Genomic DNA, 17,734 nt, shown 5'->3' with positions numbered 1-17,734 from the left:
AAAACGCTACGAACTTATTCCCCAACCCAATATATTAGCAAAAAAGTAATATCGCCTACTCGAGGCTACCTAAGTGAACAAGTACTTCTGTCTGTTTACGATGAAATACGAGTTAACGCGTATTCGCGAATTGATTATTTGGTAACAAAATCGTACTTTGTATTATATTAACCATCCACTTTCCGTGCCAGAGGTAAAGAGCTGATCGTTTCCGAGTTGGAACGAGTGTCCGTTGCAGTTTGCAGTACCGATGCGTATTTGCTGTAAACGCTCTGGATGTAAAGATCGTGTTTCACCGGTGAAATTCTATGCCGGAGTACTTCGATTTTTTCCCATAGTTATGGCAACCAGTTCCTCGCGAAACGATCTTGCGAACCTAATGTTCATGCCGTTCGTTCCAAAATCTCTGCACGTTCGGCTAGCAACAGGTTAATACGTTTGCTGTCTCCGGGTAAGGGTTTACGATAAGTAGCCGGCCTTTTCGAGTATCAATTCTACGGAACGCTAACAGTCAGAAGTTCGCAAGTACGGTATCAACGTTCGCGAACAGGAATATAATGGAATGCATTTGGCAATGCTGCCAGTCGAATCGAAATTCGCAATTCCGATTTATCGTCGGCCGTTCGAAAAAAACAATCTCGAAGTCGCGAATTCGTTACAAGGAAAAAGTAATGTAGCTGACGGCGACAGATCGTTTAACGGAACTAACGGGCTTGCTGGATGCTGACTAAGCCACTCCGACATGCAAATCGATGCACGCCGCTTTTTCGTACGGACGGAACACCGATGATCGATCGAACTCTCGATGGGACCAACGTCTACCGTGAAGAATTTACTTGCCCGTTTATTGACCCATAAAAGTCCAAGATTTTGTCAGACACTTCCATGCGCTTATTATTGTCTATCAAAGAATCCGACAAATGTTCAGAATTAATAACTATTCAAGACTATTTCACTCGAAATCATTAAATATAAATCGTGAATAGAGGCGAACAAAATTTCCATGTAATAATTTGTATCAATTCAAAAGATATGTTGTATGCAAACATATGTTTGATTATTTAAATATTGAAATATCCATTCAGCTTGTTTCATACTTTGAATGCAGCATTTATAATTTCTGCCCATTCAGTTTTCTCATAATTGCATAAAACCGGCAGTCTACTAATAACTCTTGCAATTTTATTGCTTCAACATTGTTTTTATTTAATTATTCATAGAGCGTTTAATACTAAAATACGAAAGTTGTTCGATACCCGGGAATTGTTTGGTTCGAACAAAATCGTTTGTCGCTCGATGCCCTGAGCACAAAGCTTTCAGCAGTAACGCGTATGTATATGTATGTGTAAAGCGTATCGTGGGTTTGAACTCCGGTCCTGCCGACGTCGACGTAGCGTTGCGAACGTTGTTTAAATACACAACTTCTCTTCTAAATGTTTGCAATTTGAAGAGGGGAGGGACGCGCGGAGGCCGGCGAGCGCGTAAATCCAGCTTTTCTGTGCGCTTGCATCTACGAAGTCGATTCCGGATCGAAAGTTCGTCGACTGCGGTGAACCGCCACGTGTATCGCCGCCGTGCGGTTAGCGTTTTGCTAGTTAATAAGTTATAAACCAAGTTTCTTGATGAAAACTATAATGCTTCGCGCTAGATCGAGCTGTGTTGAAATATCTTCGGGTCTTATCATGTTACAGGGGGAGGGGAATGGGGAATCTGTATTAGCAATTCTCTGCGAAGTAAGAAATTGATAACTATATCGTTCATAGATCAAGTGAAAAGTGTTCGTATAGTTGGAACCCTGGCAATCTTGTCTTTCATCAAAGAAATAAGTACTTTAACATGTTTCTAACAGATACTACAATTTTTAATTATTCATCATTTGATGTATTAATAGGAATATCAAAACCTTCTATTGTAATAATTATAGTTTTACGAAAATTATATATAATCTGATTGGTCAAAAAATGAAACTGCTTCTAGTCTGTATAGCCATATATTAATAGGAATATTAATTTAACCCCTTGACATACAATGACGAGTTTGACTCGTCATTTATTCCATTTAATTTGTATGTAAAGTTCTATTTAATTTGTATGTCAAGGGGTTATATATTAATAGGAATATCAAAATATTCTATTGTAAAAATGAAAGTTTGAAACACATTTGATCAAAACGTATAAGTGCTTGTGGTCTGAACTTAATGTCAAGAACTTACAAAGATCCACGGCGCTGGTCGTGTCGGCCAGAGCCAGAAGAAGGACGAGGAGGTGGACGGCAGGTATCGCCCTCCCGGCGAAGAAACCGAAGCTTTTCACCATAGCTCCCGTTTCGCGCGAGGGCTTCACCCTCGCCCTTTTCTCACCGTGACTCCGCCCGTGCCATTTCTGCCTCGTCAATCTGAAACAAAAAACAGCGCCACCGTTACGAGACGATAACGATATACACACTACATGTTATGAGGGATCTCGAATGCTGTTCTCCGCTCGTTTCGATCGACAGCTTCCGTCGAGTTCTTCCGTAGGGAAGTACCATGACTTCGTTAGGGTGGTGCTCGAGAGGAGATGACAACGAGGAGGGGTCGAGTGTCCCTTCCTCGATCACCGATTTTATCTCGTGTACGTAGCTATTCTCTTTAAAGTTTTTGTCTCCTGCCAATAAACTTGTTGACTTTTTTCAACCCCGAATCAATTTTGATTTAATATAATTTACAGTATGAAAATATTAACTGTTGATTTGAAAGGAATAAATTATGAAACTCTGTGATATTAAATTAAAGGGAACGACAGTTTAATGTTTAGAGAAAATTATTTCAGTTAATTTTAATAAAAGATTGAAGAAAAATAAAGTTGAAATCCGTATCTCATTTCATCTGGCGTTATCTTTGCCTTAATTCGACCTGCCTTGAAAATGAAGAAACCCAGATGGGCTTCATAAATTCTTTGAAATAATTCGCGTTGAAGGTTGAATGTAATCGGTACAGTTTTTGATATTTCAACGGTACAGCGCTCCCGCCGCTCGTACATTTCTATCAAATATTTAAAGACAGACAGGTCGCGTTTGTTGTCGATAAATCAGAGATGCGAAGGGAGCAAAATGAAAGAAAAGGGAATCGAAAAATAACACGTTTCAGAAAGTGCCCGAAGGACTCCCGGCGGCCGCTTTATCGACGTCAGCCGATCCATTTTTACTCCGTCCGACAGGATGCCATTAAAGCGATACAGAATATAGACGTATATCTTTCTAATTACCCTGTACGCGAATCTCTAATAAATCGTTGCACGCACCGCGCATAAATAAGCGACGCTATTCAAATGCATTGGGTGTCCCGAAATTAGAGTCCCGTGAAACATTCAGTATAGGAAGTACACACTAAATTTCATGGCGAATTAAATCAAGTATACTACTAAAAAAAATTATGCCATGACGAAATTCGTGTCGAAAATTTACCAAGTTTGGAAGATGATTACACACTAACAAATTATCTTACGACGATGACTTCTTTTAAATTAACAGTCAATTCCAAAAATATGGTGGATGACTATATACAATTAAAAAAATCATGAAAAATGAAAAGAAAAACTGAGTCTCTACGATTTCTCCTCTTGATGTTACAACGGTTTAAAGTGACCCTTCTATATTAAGAGAAACCTGAAAAATTCAATAATAATAAAAGCATGCATTGTCCATGCAGCTTTGTGTACAGTTTATTGTATCTACACCAAAATAAATTGCCCATTCTCGTGTTGCTCGCTATTAAATAACGACGCATCCCGAGACGCGGTGTATACAAGCGTCAGGTGCCGTGGGAAAGCGAGAGCTCGAATAATTAATTCACGACCGCGGGCCACGCCATGAGAAACGGGTATAGATTTATTGGTCCGACGATGCGATGCGACCGCGACGTTGTTCGCGGGTTCAAAGACGGGGAGAAAGCCTCTCTGATGTACGAACGACGTGGCTCGTAAGAAAGGTGCGATTCCCGTCTGGACTTTGATGGAGCACGCCGCGGTAATTGCGCCGGAAGTGAATAAGTAATGGCGAACGGTAGCAAGAAGTCGCTCGGTCGTAGGCCTCGCGTGCTCCTATTAAACATACATGCGGCAACTTATGGTCGGCGCGGCGGCGCAGAGGAAAATCCACGGTTTAGTTCGGTGCGTGTATGTGTCTACGTCCCGTATACTTTGTGCTACCTTAATACGTTCTGAACCGACGTTTACCCGTGCCCTCGGTCCCTCCGATCCCGCGCGGCCCCCTTGGAAAATTCTTTCGTCTCGGGACTTGTTACCAGCCTCACAAGTACGAGCCTCGATTGCTGATCAAACAGTGTTTCGACCGCCTACTATTACGTCCGTTGCAGCCTGGATGAACTTTCTCCACGAGCTTCGAGACCTCATCCAATGAAACGATGAAATTCGTTTCGACTTCACGAGTAGCAGGCGGTCAAAGGAAACCGAGGAAGCAGCCGCCGCCGCCGCCGCCGCCGCCGCCGCCGCCGCCGCCGCCGCCGCCGCCGCCGCCGCCGCCGCCGCCGCCGCCGCCGCCGCCGCCGCCGCCGCCGCCGCCGCCGCTGCTTGATCGTCGGATGCCAGCAGGCTAGGTTCGTCCTCTTCCTCCCTGAATTCGAGGCTATGCAAATTTTTCTATTCATCGTTCACGCTCGGCGACGAGGAGCAGAAAAAAGAGGAGAGGGCCCTTTATCTCGTCCTCTGGCTTAGCCTGGAAACATTCCAATCAATTTCCCGTCGCTTTCCCTGTCCGGCCGATAACGAAATTATTCATCGATTGTTTTCTTTTCATCTCGCCGTCTACGGGGCGCACACGAACGGATTATCGTTGCTCGCGAGCTGGCAGGTGTCGCGCACCCTTGTCTTCCTCGTGTACACTTACCAGGGACCTCGTATAAACCGGCGGGCTTTCGCAATTATTATTCCATCGACGCGAAGGTGGTCCACTTTACGATCGGTATCGATGTACACACGCACACGTACAAGCTCCTACCTGCTGTTTATGTGTTTATCGCCCATATGCGTTCCGGAGTAACGGCGGTCGCGGGGGCGTCACGAAGGAACGAACGTAAGAGCCCCTGTTAAGCCGCAGTGTAAGCCGCGAAGGCTCCCCGTGATATCCTAGTTCGACGTCGAATCTCTTCGTTTGCATAGCAATGAGTTTATGCAGATTAATACACGCGGAACGTCTACGCGTACAAGGTCCCGCGGGATGTAAACCACCGGCACCTACATGGATTCGCGAGGCCGTGCATGCATATTTTATTGGCGCCGCGCCTAAGGATTCCGGATCGAGTATAAACCCCGCAGTCTACAACCCCGCGATTTGTCTCCCTGTCCTCCCTATTAGTTATAATCCGCGGCACGAGGACTTTATCAAACAATGGACGTGGCTGGCCTGCTTGTTCCACGGATCTGATTTAAGCCCTCGGCCTACGAGCTGCTTAGTAAATGATAGAAGCCCGATAAACATGGCTACATCGATTCTGTACTTCTCTCTTTTACTCGCTCCGTCGCTTCTGACCTAACGTGGGCTACAGATTTATAGAACTGTTGTATTCCCTTTTATTTTGAATTTACGACCGTTTCTGACTGATTTCATGCTGGCTGATGCTTCAGCTCTTTCAGCATTGAAATCGGGCAAGATGGGGCTAGATGGACGAGTGGGTTAAGACGGGCTAGCATTGTTTCGCAGAAACTCTAAGTACATATAAGCAGAATATGAGGTAGATTTCCCAGTTTCTATTCACTGCCGTATTTTTCTATAATCTGAATATTATAAACGTATAAAATAAATAAAACAGAGAGTGTTTTTATTACTTGACTATGTCATGATACGCTGATAATAAGAATATTAATAAATATTGTGTGAAAAGTCTGTTCCACTTCTTTCTATGTTTTTTGTGAGGTGTCTTCCCCACCTTCCCCTATTTTTCTTTGAATAACATTTTATACGATCTGAATAGAAATTCCTTTTTTCGTCATTTCTTGGCCCTTTTTATTGCAGCATTAAATTGGGAAGTAGAGTTGCAAATTTTGGTCGATGAAAATTTCCCCGGGCAACAGACGAACAATTAGGCAATTAGTACCCGGCAGAGGTAGAACCAATTGGGGTGGTTATTGTAATCAAGCCCTCGCACAGTTCGGTTTATGTTTGTCCCCATGCTAACTTTGTATCGTGAGAATTGTATGCGCTCCCGTTTACATCTCGGCTAAACACTCTAATTGTAAGTACCACTATTTGCAAGCACCCTTTCAAACTAAACATCGTAAAGCTCTATCGTATCAAAATTCAATCCCATTTATCCTCATACAAAAATCATTTCTTCATTACTGTGGAAAATACGGAAAGATTTAAATACGTCCTTCATTTGCACTAATAGCAAAAAATAATTTTTATGCAAATGATATTAAAACATGAACGCGTTGCACAAATTATTTTCTGGGTTTTGAACATCACCGATTTAATTATTAGCGATTAACTTTCAGACTTTGATTAGTCTGAGACTATGCGAGGGGGCAGTGAGTTCGATTTATTATTCGCATAGCATAAAAAATATTTTGCCTATCATCAGAAATGAAAGAGGTGTCTACGTTCAGATGGATTCTATATGTATAAAGATTTTGTAGAAATAACCATTAATGATTTGTTTCATTAAGTGTGCATAATCACTTTACGGATCGTCTATTGTCTGCAATTAAACGCGGGCGGGGGTGGTTTTGCAGGGTGGCGTTGGCCCGGTAAAACGTAATCGATGCCGCGATAACATCGCGGACCGATTTCAACGGCAAAAAGACCGGGGCAAAAGCAGTCGTTACCGGCGTGGATCATCGGGTTGATCTTAATTACGTATCGAGAAAAAAGCTCGATACAGACCGAATCGACGCGAAAAAAGAGCGATTGGTAAACCCGTCGATTCGAAAGAGAAAAAGGGGGAAATAAAAGGTGTCCGTCGGAGCGGCCGGTGGAAAAGCGATGCTTATCCGGCTCGGGAAATATGCGTTACGCGGCGAGCAGCCAGAAATACGAGCAGCGAGGGTCGTCCGAGCGAGCGTTAATGTCAGTTAATTATCTGTAAAACGCCCGGGGCTGGAGGCTCGTTCCCGAACTCGCGCGGCGCTTGTAACGCGTAGGCGCGGCCCGAATGTTTTCTGGAATCAGGAGGAACCCAGAGTTCTCCGTTGTCGATTTCAGTTCTGAAAAAATGCGCCTCGTTTACGGCTAGCAACCAGATCGACTCTTCAGATAAACAAGTTTTAATTGCGCAGTGGTTTCCAAACATCCCAGGCTTCCTATTACATTTTACGAGAAGGAATATTTTAAATATCTTTGACCCCTATTCCTTTTTCGTCTTAAGGGGCTAGGGTAATCACGTGACTTTTCTAACACGCGTCGATAAAATTTTGCTCTATTTTATAGATAACCAGGCAAAATAGAGCAAAATATGGGTTTACGGAAACACACTCTTCATCCTTATATGGGAATATTTTCCGGTCGTTAGGTATTTCAAAATTCCCGTAAACCCATATTTTTAGCTAATTTCGTGGGTAACACTGATAGTCTACTTTATCGCGTCCTTATCAGAGTCTACGCCCTCAATAGATGTTGGAATTCTTCGCATAATGGATAATCCATAAAAATTTCTCAGCTTTTACTCGTCACCGTATCAACGTCCTCAACGAAGGGAATTTTACGATGTGCAAAAAGCGTGAACGGATCAGGACAAGTTTGCGGTCTGATCCTCCGCGTGATCCTCGTGTCCTGTTCGACGGCACGCCTCGACAACTCCGATCCGTTTCGAGGCCGAAATTCGCTTGTTCAGAAAGAAAGATCTACGTCGGGACAGACTTCAGACGTGCCATCTACGTATGTACATCCTCGTCCATAAGTTTTAAGATATTCCAAAACGCATAATCGAATGATATGAATAAACAAAACAAACTTTCAATAACCGTGGTGTAGGAAATCGTTTCTCCGCGGTTCCAATGGAATTTCCCGCCACTCGAAGACGCAGCGGCGTTCCGTGGTCAACAGTAAACGGAGAAAGTATGCCGCGGAGTGTTCATCGTTTCGCATCGACAGACATAGCGCCGGCCTCCGAAGGATAAGATACCGTTGAATTATGGAGGGCTTTATTCGAGAACCGTGTATCCGCGACGTACAGATTTATGACGTTGTGTGCGAAGGCCGGTCGACTTTCCATTTATCAGAACGGTACCTGTAGCATTCGGTTCGGGTGGCTGCGAAACATCCGCAAACTTCGATCCCGCGAACAAATGGATGGAGTTTCGCAAAAAGGAAAACGCGGACGGGGAAAAATCACAATGGGAAAGGAGGCGGCGGCGCGCGGCGCCTTCCCTACCTATTGTGCGACGACTCGTGAAAGATGCACACTGATTTTCCGTAACAATGCTGACGAAAGGAGAATTTCACTGATCGTCGGACTAAAGAGATGTACCGTGAAATATTTCCAGCCATCTTCTTACCTCGCGGATCCCGTCTATCCTCCATTGGCTGGCTATCCGCGCCGGTGGGAGAATGACCCACAGTTTCTCCCCGATGTTCAATCATGTGTTGTTACGTTCCAACATTTCTCTTATCTGGTACAATCAACTTTTTACTGAGCCGTAAAAAGAGTACGTGTATTGGTTCTCAAATTATTTCATGATCGTTCGGATAAATGTTTAACAGATATAACTGAAGGCTGTACGAGCCGTGAGACATCTGCTAAGAGTTTGAGAAATGTGATGATAAATGTTTAAAAAATTTAATATGGAATTCAATTCCGATTATGACACTTCAAGTCCTTCGCACGTGTGTCACTATGACAAGAATTTAATTATATAACAAAACGTGTATGAATAATTACACAAAAGTACGAAATTCTCTGATTATTGCATGCATAGTTATTCGCAAATGAAATTGAAATTTTACCATTCAGTACGGTGATAATATGTTTAATAACCTCACGAAAATCTAATAATCTTAGTTGGAAATATTGAATGGCTTTTTAAAGGACTGTAGGAAATCTTGATAACGTGAAAAATGTGGCTGATTTTCCGGTGAGCACCCGAACCGGGGCACAAGTACCCACGGCATGGGAGGCTGTTCACTATGCGCTGAAGTGCATACTCTCGGCTTTGACTTGTATAAAGTCGTTGTTCTAACGCGGGACCACTCGACGCTCTCTTTTCCGAGTGCTCCTAGGAAAGAGCTAGACGACGATGTTCGCCTTGGAGGAGAGGAGGACCCTTTTACGGTTTTCACCAACTAACCGCGATACCGACAAACCTGGGACACATTTTCTGTACAAATTCTATCATCGCCTGTTGCCAACTTGCTTAAGAGGAAATCGAATCGCAATCAACAGCAAAGTGGCTTTCGTTATTAAATAACGGTCTCGACCATCAGCTCGAAACTATTTCATGAATGAACGAATGATTTATCGTATTAATAATCTCGTCGAAATAAATAAACACCGGAATATTTCATGATTTATTAAAATCATTTAACTTTTCAATAGACAATACTTGAAAGTGACAAGACTTATGAGCATATCTCGCTACTGACAAGTGTTTTGCTGTGGAATGAAAATAACAACCGACAACCGTTGACGATGATTAATAATTTAATATCGTCTTGAATACTTGAAGCTAATGATTACGAGAGCAACGTAAAGTTCAAAGGGACTGTAAAAGCGACGGCGGAAAGTCAATTAAGAAACTCGACCCCAGCCGGCCCGGCGCGCGTTTCGCTTTATAAATAGTTTTTAATGCTAACCTCGTGAACCCCGGGATTCCTCGAAACGCGTTTCCATTCTTGAAATATTGTTGAATGGCGCCGGTGAACGAAACAATGACGCGGCCGGATGATCCGACGGCTCGGCTACCGGAGCCAGGGATCATAATCAGTACTCGAGGCGAGCACTTTCGCGACGGAGTGGCTGAGAGTACTTCCTTATTGTGCTCGTAAATGATTTTATTTGACCCTCGGTTTATCGGGCAGCGGAGAAAAGACGCGCGCAAACACTCGAGACAACTGTTTAGACGTGCCTCGACCGCCATTAATGTCCATTATTCTTGAGGGAAGAACGGTGGATTTGTCCCGTCGAGTGTCGGTGAGGACAAACCGAAATGGCCTGGGATCCACCGCTGGATGTTTCTTCTACGGAGTAAAACGAAACGAACAAGACGAGAAAAGGGACAACACTGTCCACGTGTTTAAAATCTTGTTTGAACGAGCGATTTCGTGTTCCCTCGAAGTAAACCATGGTTCTACACTTTTCATTTTTTGTAAGTCCCACCGTGCAAAAACGGCAGAAAATGTACAGCGTTTATCGAGCTTGAAAACATATTGTAAAATGTATAACCGGAACAATGTGAATAAACATTTATATGAAATTTCTATTACAGCTTATACAACCTTAAGTATAATAACTTACCATTTAGTACAATAATTCAACTGAAGTATTTATCATTTTAGAATATTTATCAGTTGTTTTGATAGACAGTAAAAATTTGAATGTATCCTGTCGTTGTGTCTCGTGTAACAGCTTAAAAATTCGTAGGTCGGAATGTTTCGAACTGCTCGATCCGCACACGGTACCTACACATTTGCATAACTATTCGGGCGCGCGTCTCGGTGACATCGGTATTTGTTCATCTGTTCTCTGATCTCGTTCCTAAGCGAGTCGTTAGTCTTCCTCAAGGCGCGCGTCCTCTGAGAAAGGGCGACAACTAGTGCTGAGTCATTCGGCTGATGCGGTGAAAAAAGGCCGCCTAGCTAAGAGCAATTGAAGTTGGGCCATTTCCAAACCTAATTCTCATCGCTCGCTGAATTACGTTCTGATATTCCGCCACTGATTTCGCACTTTTACCCCACCGAATATTACGCTTCGGCTACCCGGTTAAATCCCTCGGTCATTTATCAGTGACGACAACAACGATTGCCGTCCCGTAACGATTCCACGAGAGAATTCCAAACGTGACTTGGAAGATATCCCGGTCAGATACCCATCACTTTATTTTACAATTAATCTTCGTAACAATAACCGAAATTGACAGTCAATTATACTGAACGTAATCGCTTTTCATGATTTTACTACGATTTCGAAATTTGTTCACGTATCCATAGAAAAATTGAATGTGTATAGCATATAAAAAAGAAATATATACCTGGGTACACAGCAAAATTGTAGAATACATTTAGAACTCGCATGACTGAGACTGTAAAGCCAGAGGAACGTTAAAATAATGCCTATATAGAACATTTTTTCTAAAAGAACATTTTTTAACTGTCTATTGATAAGACGAGACACGCTGTTTCTTATTTCTTTCATCTGTTAGCATTTAGCGTGGCACATAATTTAGGAAAGGGTTCGAAAAAAGTGAAATGACATCTGGATGCCGGTCGATCCATCGTCGCTGGTAATTGCCGTCCCGTTCAATCGCCCGCCGCAACTGCGTAAGACGTTTATCTGTTAATTAACCAATTACTCGATAGATTTATGTCAACCGAGCTGGAGCTTCGGTGCCACGATTTGTTTCCCTGACCTATGCAACCGGCTGGCATTTATTGGTCGTTCGCGTGATTTATCATCGCGAGATGAGCGCGTACGATAATGATCGGCGGGGGACGGACAAAGAATGGTCGATCTCACTCCCCAAGGGAAACTGGTACAATTTTTTGGGTCAAAGCGACGCGGCATTGGCAAGACTGCACCCGATTCAGCGAATAAAAACGAGGACATTTCAGCTAATCGACAGTTCTCGAACGAATGCTTCCCTCTTTACGTAGTCGTTGCCTAAATCAAAGCTATTGAATATTGTACGAACAAATGTAGGAGATTAACGTAGACATCAGAGCAAAACCTACACCGCACAGAACACCGCAATTTCATTTAAAAGCCTAGATCCAAATCTGATATCGGAGATTTCAATTTCCTTGCGTTGAAATTTAAAAAAATTCTGACCGCATTTTTCATTTACAGATAAATCGAGAACCGATGAATCATCGACAGGCGCAACGGGAGTCGAAACGTATCGGTGGTAATTTTGGCATTCGGCCGAGATGCGACGGGCAGGCTAGGTGACGGAAAAGATATCGGTCATCCTCTATCAGATCCATTATTTATAGGAATACACATAACGCAAATACATGGATTTTCGATGAATCGGGCGTATCTGCGAAAAGTGCAGGGCATCGAGTCGATCCGGCGAAGGGGGTTCTGCACAAAAGCGGATGGAAAAACGAAACCCTGGCCGCATGTATATGTATGCGCGTGTAAATGTGTTTGGACGCGTATACGTCGCGTCTACATACATATATATATATATATATATATGTGTAGTTACCTTTCGCAATAAAATACAGCGGCGCACGTAAAACGCCGACGCGCTCTGCCGAAGCAAAGAACAACAAACAGCGAGTCAGGGTGGACGATTTACATGCATAAACTGTCTCCCATCCGACTCTTTTTATCGTGTCCTACCCCTCTGCCCCTTCAGCTCGGTTAACGCGCCATCCTCCGGTCTTATCCGGTCTGCCACAATTTCTTTTAAATTCACTTCCTTAATAGCGCACGATTTTCCCGGAGTCTAGGAAAACCCGACGAGACTGGGTCGTGATTTGAATATTTAGATAAAGCCTTGGCAACATCTAAACCATTGGGACCGTAATAGAGGTCCTGATGTATTCAATTGTAGTACAAACCGGAATATTGTATGCATTCACGGCGTGAGGAATGGTACGATTGTTTAAACTCGTTCGAATAATTGTATGACGCGTAACGGGAAGCGACAGAATCATTAATCACGAGAGAAACGGGCGTAGAGGAGGTATCAACTCCTCTGGTGAGTAAAAGAGCTCCTTCAGGTAACCCACTGACGTAATATAACGTCGCATAAACATCCCACGCCTGCCAGCTCATATTCAGCCTGATTTAACACGACGAGATGCAGTAAATTTATTGGCACCCAGCTCAACGGATTGATTTACCACCGGAGAAATTCATCGGCCACGGTAATAGAATTGCGTGATGTAATAAGCATTGTCCTGAACTCTTCAGGCTCTGACAAGAACGTAGTACATGGACTATCAATCTTTGTTCTAAATAAAATATTTTTACAGAAAGGAAATTTAGATTGAGGTGTCCGTTATTCTAAAAATAATGACACAGTGTATTATAGTTTTAAACGTATATCAAGTTTTTTTTTAAAAATGCAGAAAATCTGCAGGCCGATAATAAAAATTTATAGTTTTGGAATAAGTTTGATTAGGATGTAACTCGTATTAAGTTTGAAGTGTTCTTGGAAAATTAAATATGGCGTGCTCTAATAATATTAGTGTTACGAAATAGATGAAAAATCGTAGTTACAATGCCTTTGTTTATAAACCTAAAATTTTTCTGAATAAAAATGATGGATCAGAATAGACCAAATATATCTTTTGTCTTTTCAAGGAAATACTTCTCATAGATCCATACTTTGCATTATTGTTGCTGTGGGTAAATAAGAGCAAGGAACGTTAAAATTTTACTGATAAATGTTAGAAGAAAATTCACGTGATTAGCCTCTTAGGTTTGAGGAGATTTTTGCCAGATTTGATGAGACTTTCGATGTTTAGTCTAGAGGACTCGTATACAGATCTGACATCCGCCTACTACTAGTTAGACAACTCGCAACCGAGGTAAAGCAGTACGGAGTTTACAATGATTTAGTAAGTTCAAATAATCCCAGAGCAGTTCAAGAAAGTTTAAATGCCTTTTAAACTTTGTACAGTGCCACGTGAGATTCCTATTATTTTTTTCTGTCTTCTCGCTGTCCATAAAACTTTATTCCGCTTCATGAACAAACTTTGCCATTTCATAAAACCATTTATAGTTCGTCGACGTTTCGAATATGTATGAGACTCGTTAAAGATTCGCCATTCGTTGATCGAGTTTTGAATGAGACGTTGACGCGGGGACGACGTCGCCTTGTAAGAGTATTACCTCCGCGGACAGAGCCATGTACGAATTCAGTTCGCGATACGAATTTAATCGAATGTCTCATCCGTCAGCAGGCAAAAGCGACAAATTACGGTGGCGCGTAACGAAGCGTGTCAGCCCCGATGAAAACGCATTCGCGCGGATAGAAATAGAAAGAGAGGCCGAGTGATTTAAGTTTCCATTCAAAGCGACGACGCGCCGCCGGTTCTTAAATTACGTCTTTCACGTGCCCGTCTCTCCGTGACATGTTTGTGCCCGTCGGAAAATCTCGCGCATTTTCAAAATAACGTCTCCGCCAGCGAAACGGATAAACGGTCCCCTTTATATCGTCCTCCATTAAATTAAATACCAGAGAGAAACTCGCCGCTATGAGAAACCGCTCGTGGGGGAGCGCGATTCAGCCCGATTAAACTGCGGCTGTTCCGAGAACAGATAAACCAGCGCGGACAATAAACTGTGAATCGGGCCGCGAACAATTACATCAAATGAAACAGAAGGAAGAATGAAAGTAATCGGTGATTAAGATAGCATATCTACGCCGGTTGACCTAAAACCAGACGCTCCGAGGGGCGAGGAAAGGATAAAGACATGTAAAGCATAAAAGACGAGACGTCTCCTCAGTAGCCTACGGTTTCCTCTCCGCATTCCGTCACTCTGTGTCTCGGCGCTCTAACAAGCCTCTAATGAGGAACGGGTGTTACTCGTGTCCTCCGCGGTACTTTTGCGCAATTACCATTTATCACATCTGCTTCTTCACCGCCCTTCTTTTTTCTTTCTCTATCTCTCTGTCTCTCTCTCCTTACGTCGCTACCCAAGCCTCCGCAGCTTCTGTCCGCGACCCTCCTTTATTTTTACTCCCGCGGCTGTCTAGCACATAGAACGTGTGCCGGGCACTGACACAATGAGCGCCGCGTTGTTTCCGGTACAACGCCGTGTCTCGCATACCCGACTTTCCGGTCCAATCAGCCGCCACAGATTACAAGCCGGAGCGGTTGTTCGGGTACTGGGAATCCTTGTTTTAGAGGGCTCGGCTAATTTACAGTGAACCATGTATGGGTCCAGGCGGTCCGCTCTCGATGTACGTTTCGGTTCTACATTATAATGATTTCCCGATGCGAATTTCATTGCGAGATACACCGCAAGATACAATGGTCTTCGCTTGAACAGCCTCGGGTAAAAATTGAAGGGAATTAAAATGAATTTTGTTGAAAATTCTTGTTTACTGCTGGTTAGATTCGTCTGCATTATAAATTAGTAGATGATACAAAATAGTTTAAAAACCTAAGATAGGTAGGGGGAAAATAAAGAAAAAGAAGAACTGTAGTACAAAGATTGCATCATACATAGTACATACTAAGCATATAATTAAACAAAATAAATAAGAAAGAGAGAGAGAAAAGAGGAGAGAAAACTAAAATAGGAAAGAGAGAGAGAATGTGTGAGATTGGAATGAATGGAAAAGATGACTGAGTTAAAATAGTAAATGTAAACCATGTCTGCATTTCTTGGCTGCAAAGCTCAAGTAAAGGAGTATTATTATTATTATTATTACTATTATTATTACAAAGTTTTAATGTTTAAAGCAAATTTCAAGTGTTTTTGTTGAATATCATATTATTGATAAAAATCTTGTCGTGGTGTAAAATACAGCTTAAAATGGAGTATGGAAATATTTAAACAACGCGAAGAGAAGATTCGCAGTTTGCAACAGCGTAGCAACGGTAAATATAAATTCTGACATCGCGAGTGAAATCCCCTGGGGCTTTCCCAAACTGGAGCAACCGGGTTGCGTCCCCGCAAGACGACGACAAGACTAGAGAGAAGGGAGAGGAGGTTAAACGCGCAGAATGCACGTAAGAACAAGTTTAAACGCGCGGGATAAATAGATTGTCGAGAGTTCCGGGAGATTTCCGCGCAAGATTCGCGCCAACTATCCGAAGTTCGTCGTCCATTATGCCGAACGGGATTCCCAGGCGGCACGTGTTAGATCGATTCAAAATCGATATCGGAGTGCGACGTGACGCGTAGGAATCCGCGAGGAAACGCGGGAGACAGCAGGAGAGGATCGGTCCTTACCGTTGATTATTTCCGTTTTTCCTTGGCCCGGTTTGGAAGCCTTCTCTGCAGGAGGCAGAATCGGCGAGAAGAAATGGAAGGAAGCGGAAAGTAGGACAACGCGAAATCGAAAATCAGCTTCAGTATAAGAGAGGACGACCCGGTCCTGGAAATTTCCGGGCCGGTGATAACGTTCCGCTCGGATAGATCGTATCTTTTTCGGGGTGAAAAGTTGACCGAGAGAGACGAAGAGACAAAGAGAGAGAGAGAGAGAGAGAGAAAGAGAGAGCGAAGCGAACACGGTAGCTGGTGGCCCGACCGAATCAAAGGGAGAGGATTCCTCGCAGGAATTTCGTACTGCTCTACATATACTATAACTTACCACGTCATTATGCGCGAATTGAGTTACCGGGTTCGATGCGGTCCTCCCGGTCCCCACGGCACACCAAGGGGAAAGAAAGGGGAGGATGCGGCGAAATATCACGCAAACGAAGTGGATCGTTAAAGCAGAGCGCTTAGATCCTCGCCCTCGTAGCGCGAACAATCTTCCCGTCCTGGGAATTTAATTCGAGACGGAAGCCGTGGGGAAATTCTATCATTCGCGTCTTCTAATCTTCACCGAGGAATGCTCTTTTATCCGTTCCTTTCAACCGTAAATTATCTTAATAAACTCTATGATAACGAATAAGTACACCACGAACCCTTACGTATACAGAGAGCGGCTGGACGGGTGGTATAATCGGGATGATACTGCATGTAAAAATAAGTCGATAAAAAGGAATAACGCTTTTTCGTTTGACGCTTAATTTTCGAGAAAATCGAGTTTGAAAATTCCATCCAGCACGTGTGCACTGCTTCTAAATTTAAATATGTATTAACAAACGAGAAATGTTAATGTGTGAACATTTATTAATTTTATCGATATTGCTAACGTTAATTACATAATATTATTAAATAAATTGTTTAAACTACAGTAAAAAATGAATTTTTCATTTCGATTCTCTCGAAAAAATATTATTTTTGTTTTCGATTTACATCTATTCGAAGTGACTTTTTGCTTGAAGTTTTTGTTGACGAGTACATATTATTGCTCGCTTAAAGATTCATGAGCTACAACAATTTCTATGATCAACAGCATTTATTGTTTTTTCTTCCAACTAGAGAGAATTCTCACTGGTTCCTGTATACATGATCCCTTTAACATGGCTACACAGTCCACTGCACGCGTACTGGATAAAATTTTCAAAGTCAATTTTCTCGAAAACAAATCGTCAAACGAAAAAATATTATTCCATATTTTCGAATTATTGTTTCATGCACTGTCACTCCGTGCTCGATTGTACCACAACCTGTATAAATATAACATTTCTACGCGACAAAATAACATTTATCAACGTCACTTTAAAAAATGAAATTTAAATTAGAATTTCTTTCACCCTCGAAGTATCATTTTATTTCAACTATTCATGATTTATTGCATGATCAGTTATATCATTATTATTATGATTTACTTGAATGATTTATTAAAAATCTTACAATATTTTGAGAGGAAGGAAAACAATTGCTAATGTGCTACTTATGGACGGAGATATACAAGGAAGTCATTGAACGTCGTCAGGGTAAGTAGAGGAATTCTGGAGCGTTGATAGCGTTTCGGAGGTAAATAGATCGAATCTCGAGCGAGAAGTC

General features: G+C 42.5%; 1 protein-coding gene across 1 annotated transcript in view; it reads right to left on the bottom strand.

Annotated features, from left to right (window-relative positions):
* The window catches only part of LOC108631302 (discoidin domain-containing receptor 2), a 178,246-nt gene that overhangs the window by 89,676 nt on the left and 70,836 nt on the right, over positions 1 to 17,734 (bottom strand). Inside the window, exon 2 of the mRNA XM_018035141.2 lies at positions 2,213 to 2,394. Within this exon, the coding sequence (XP_017890630.1) occupies positions 2,213 to 2,315 (103 nt within the window). The 5' untranslated portion in view covers positions 2,316 to 2,394. The remainder of the gene's footprint in view (positions 1 to 2,212; positions 2,395 to 17,734) is intronic.

The sequence above is a fragment of the Ceratina calcarata genome, unplaced genomic scaffold (assembly GCF_001652005.2).
Source record: "Ceratina calcarata isolate Rehan_Ccalc_2016 unplaced genomic scaffold, ASM165200v1 scaffold87, whole genome shotgun sequence".
Taxonomy (NCBI): domain Eukaryota; kingdom Metazoa; phylum Arthropoda; class Insecta; order Hymenoptera; family Apidae; genus Ceratina; species Ceratina calcarata.
Note: the sequence above shows the minus strand (reverse complement) of the source record. Positions and strands in the feature narration are given on the sequence as shown.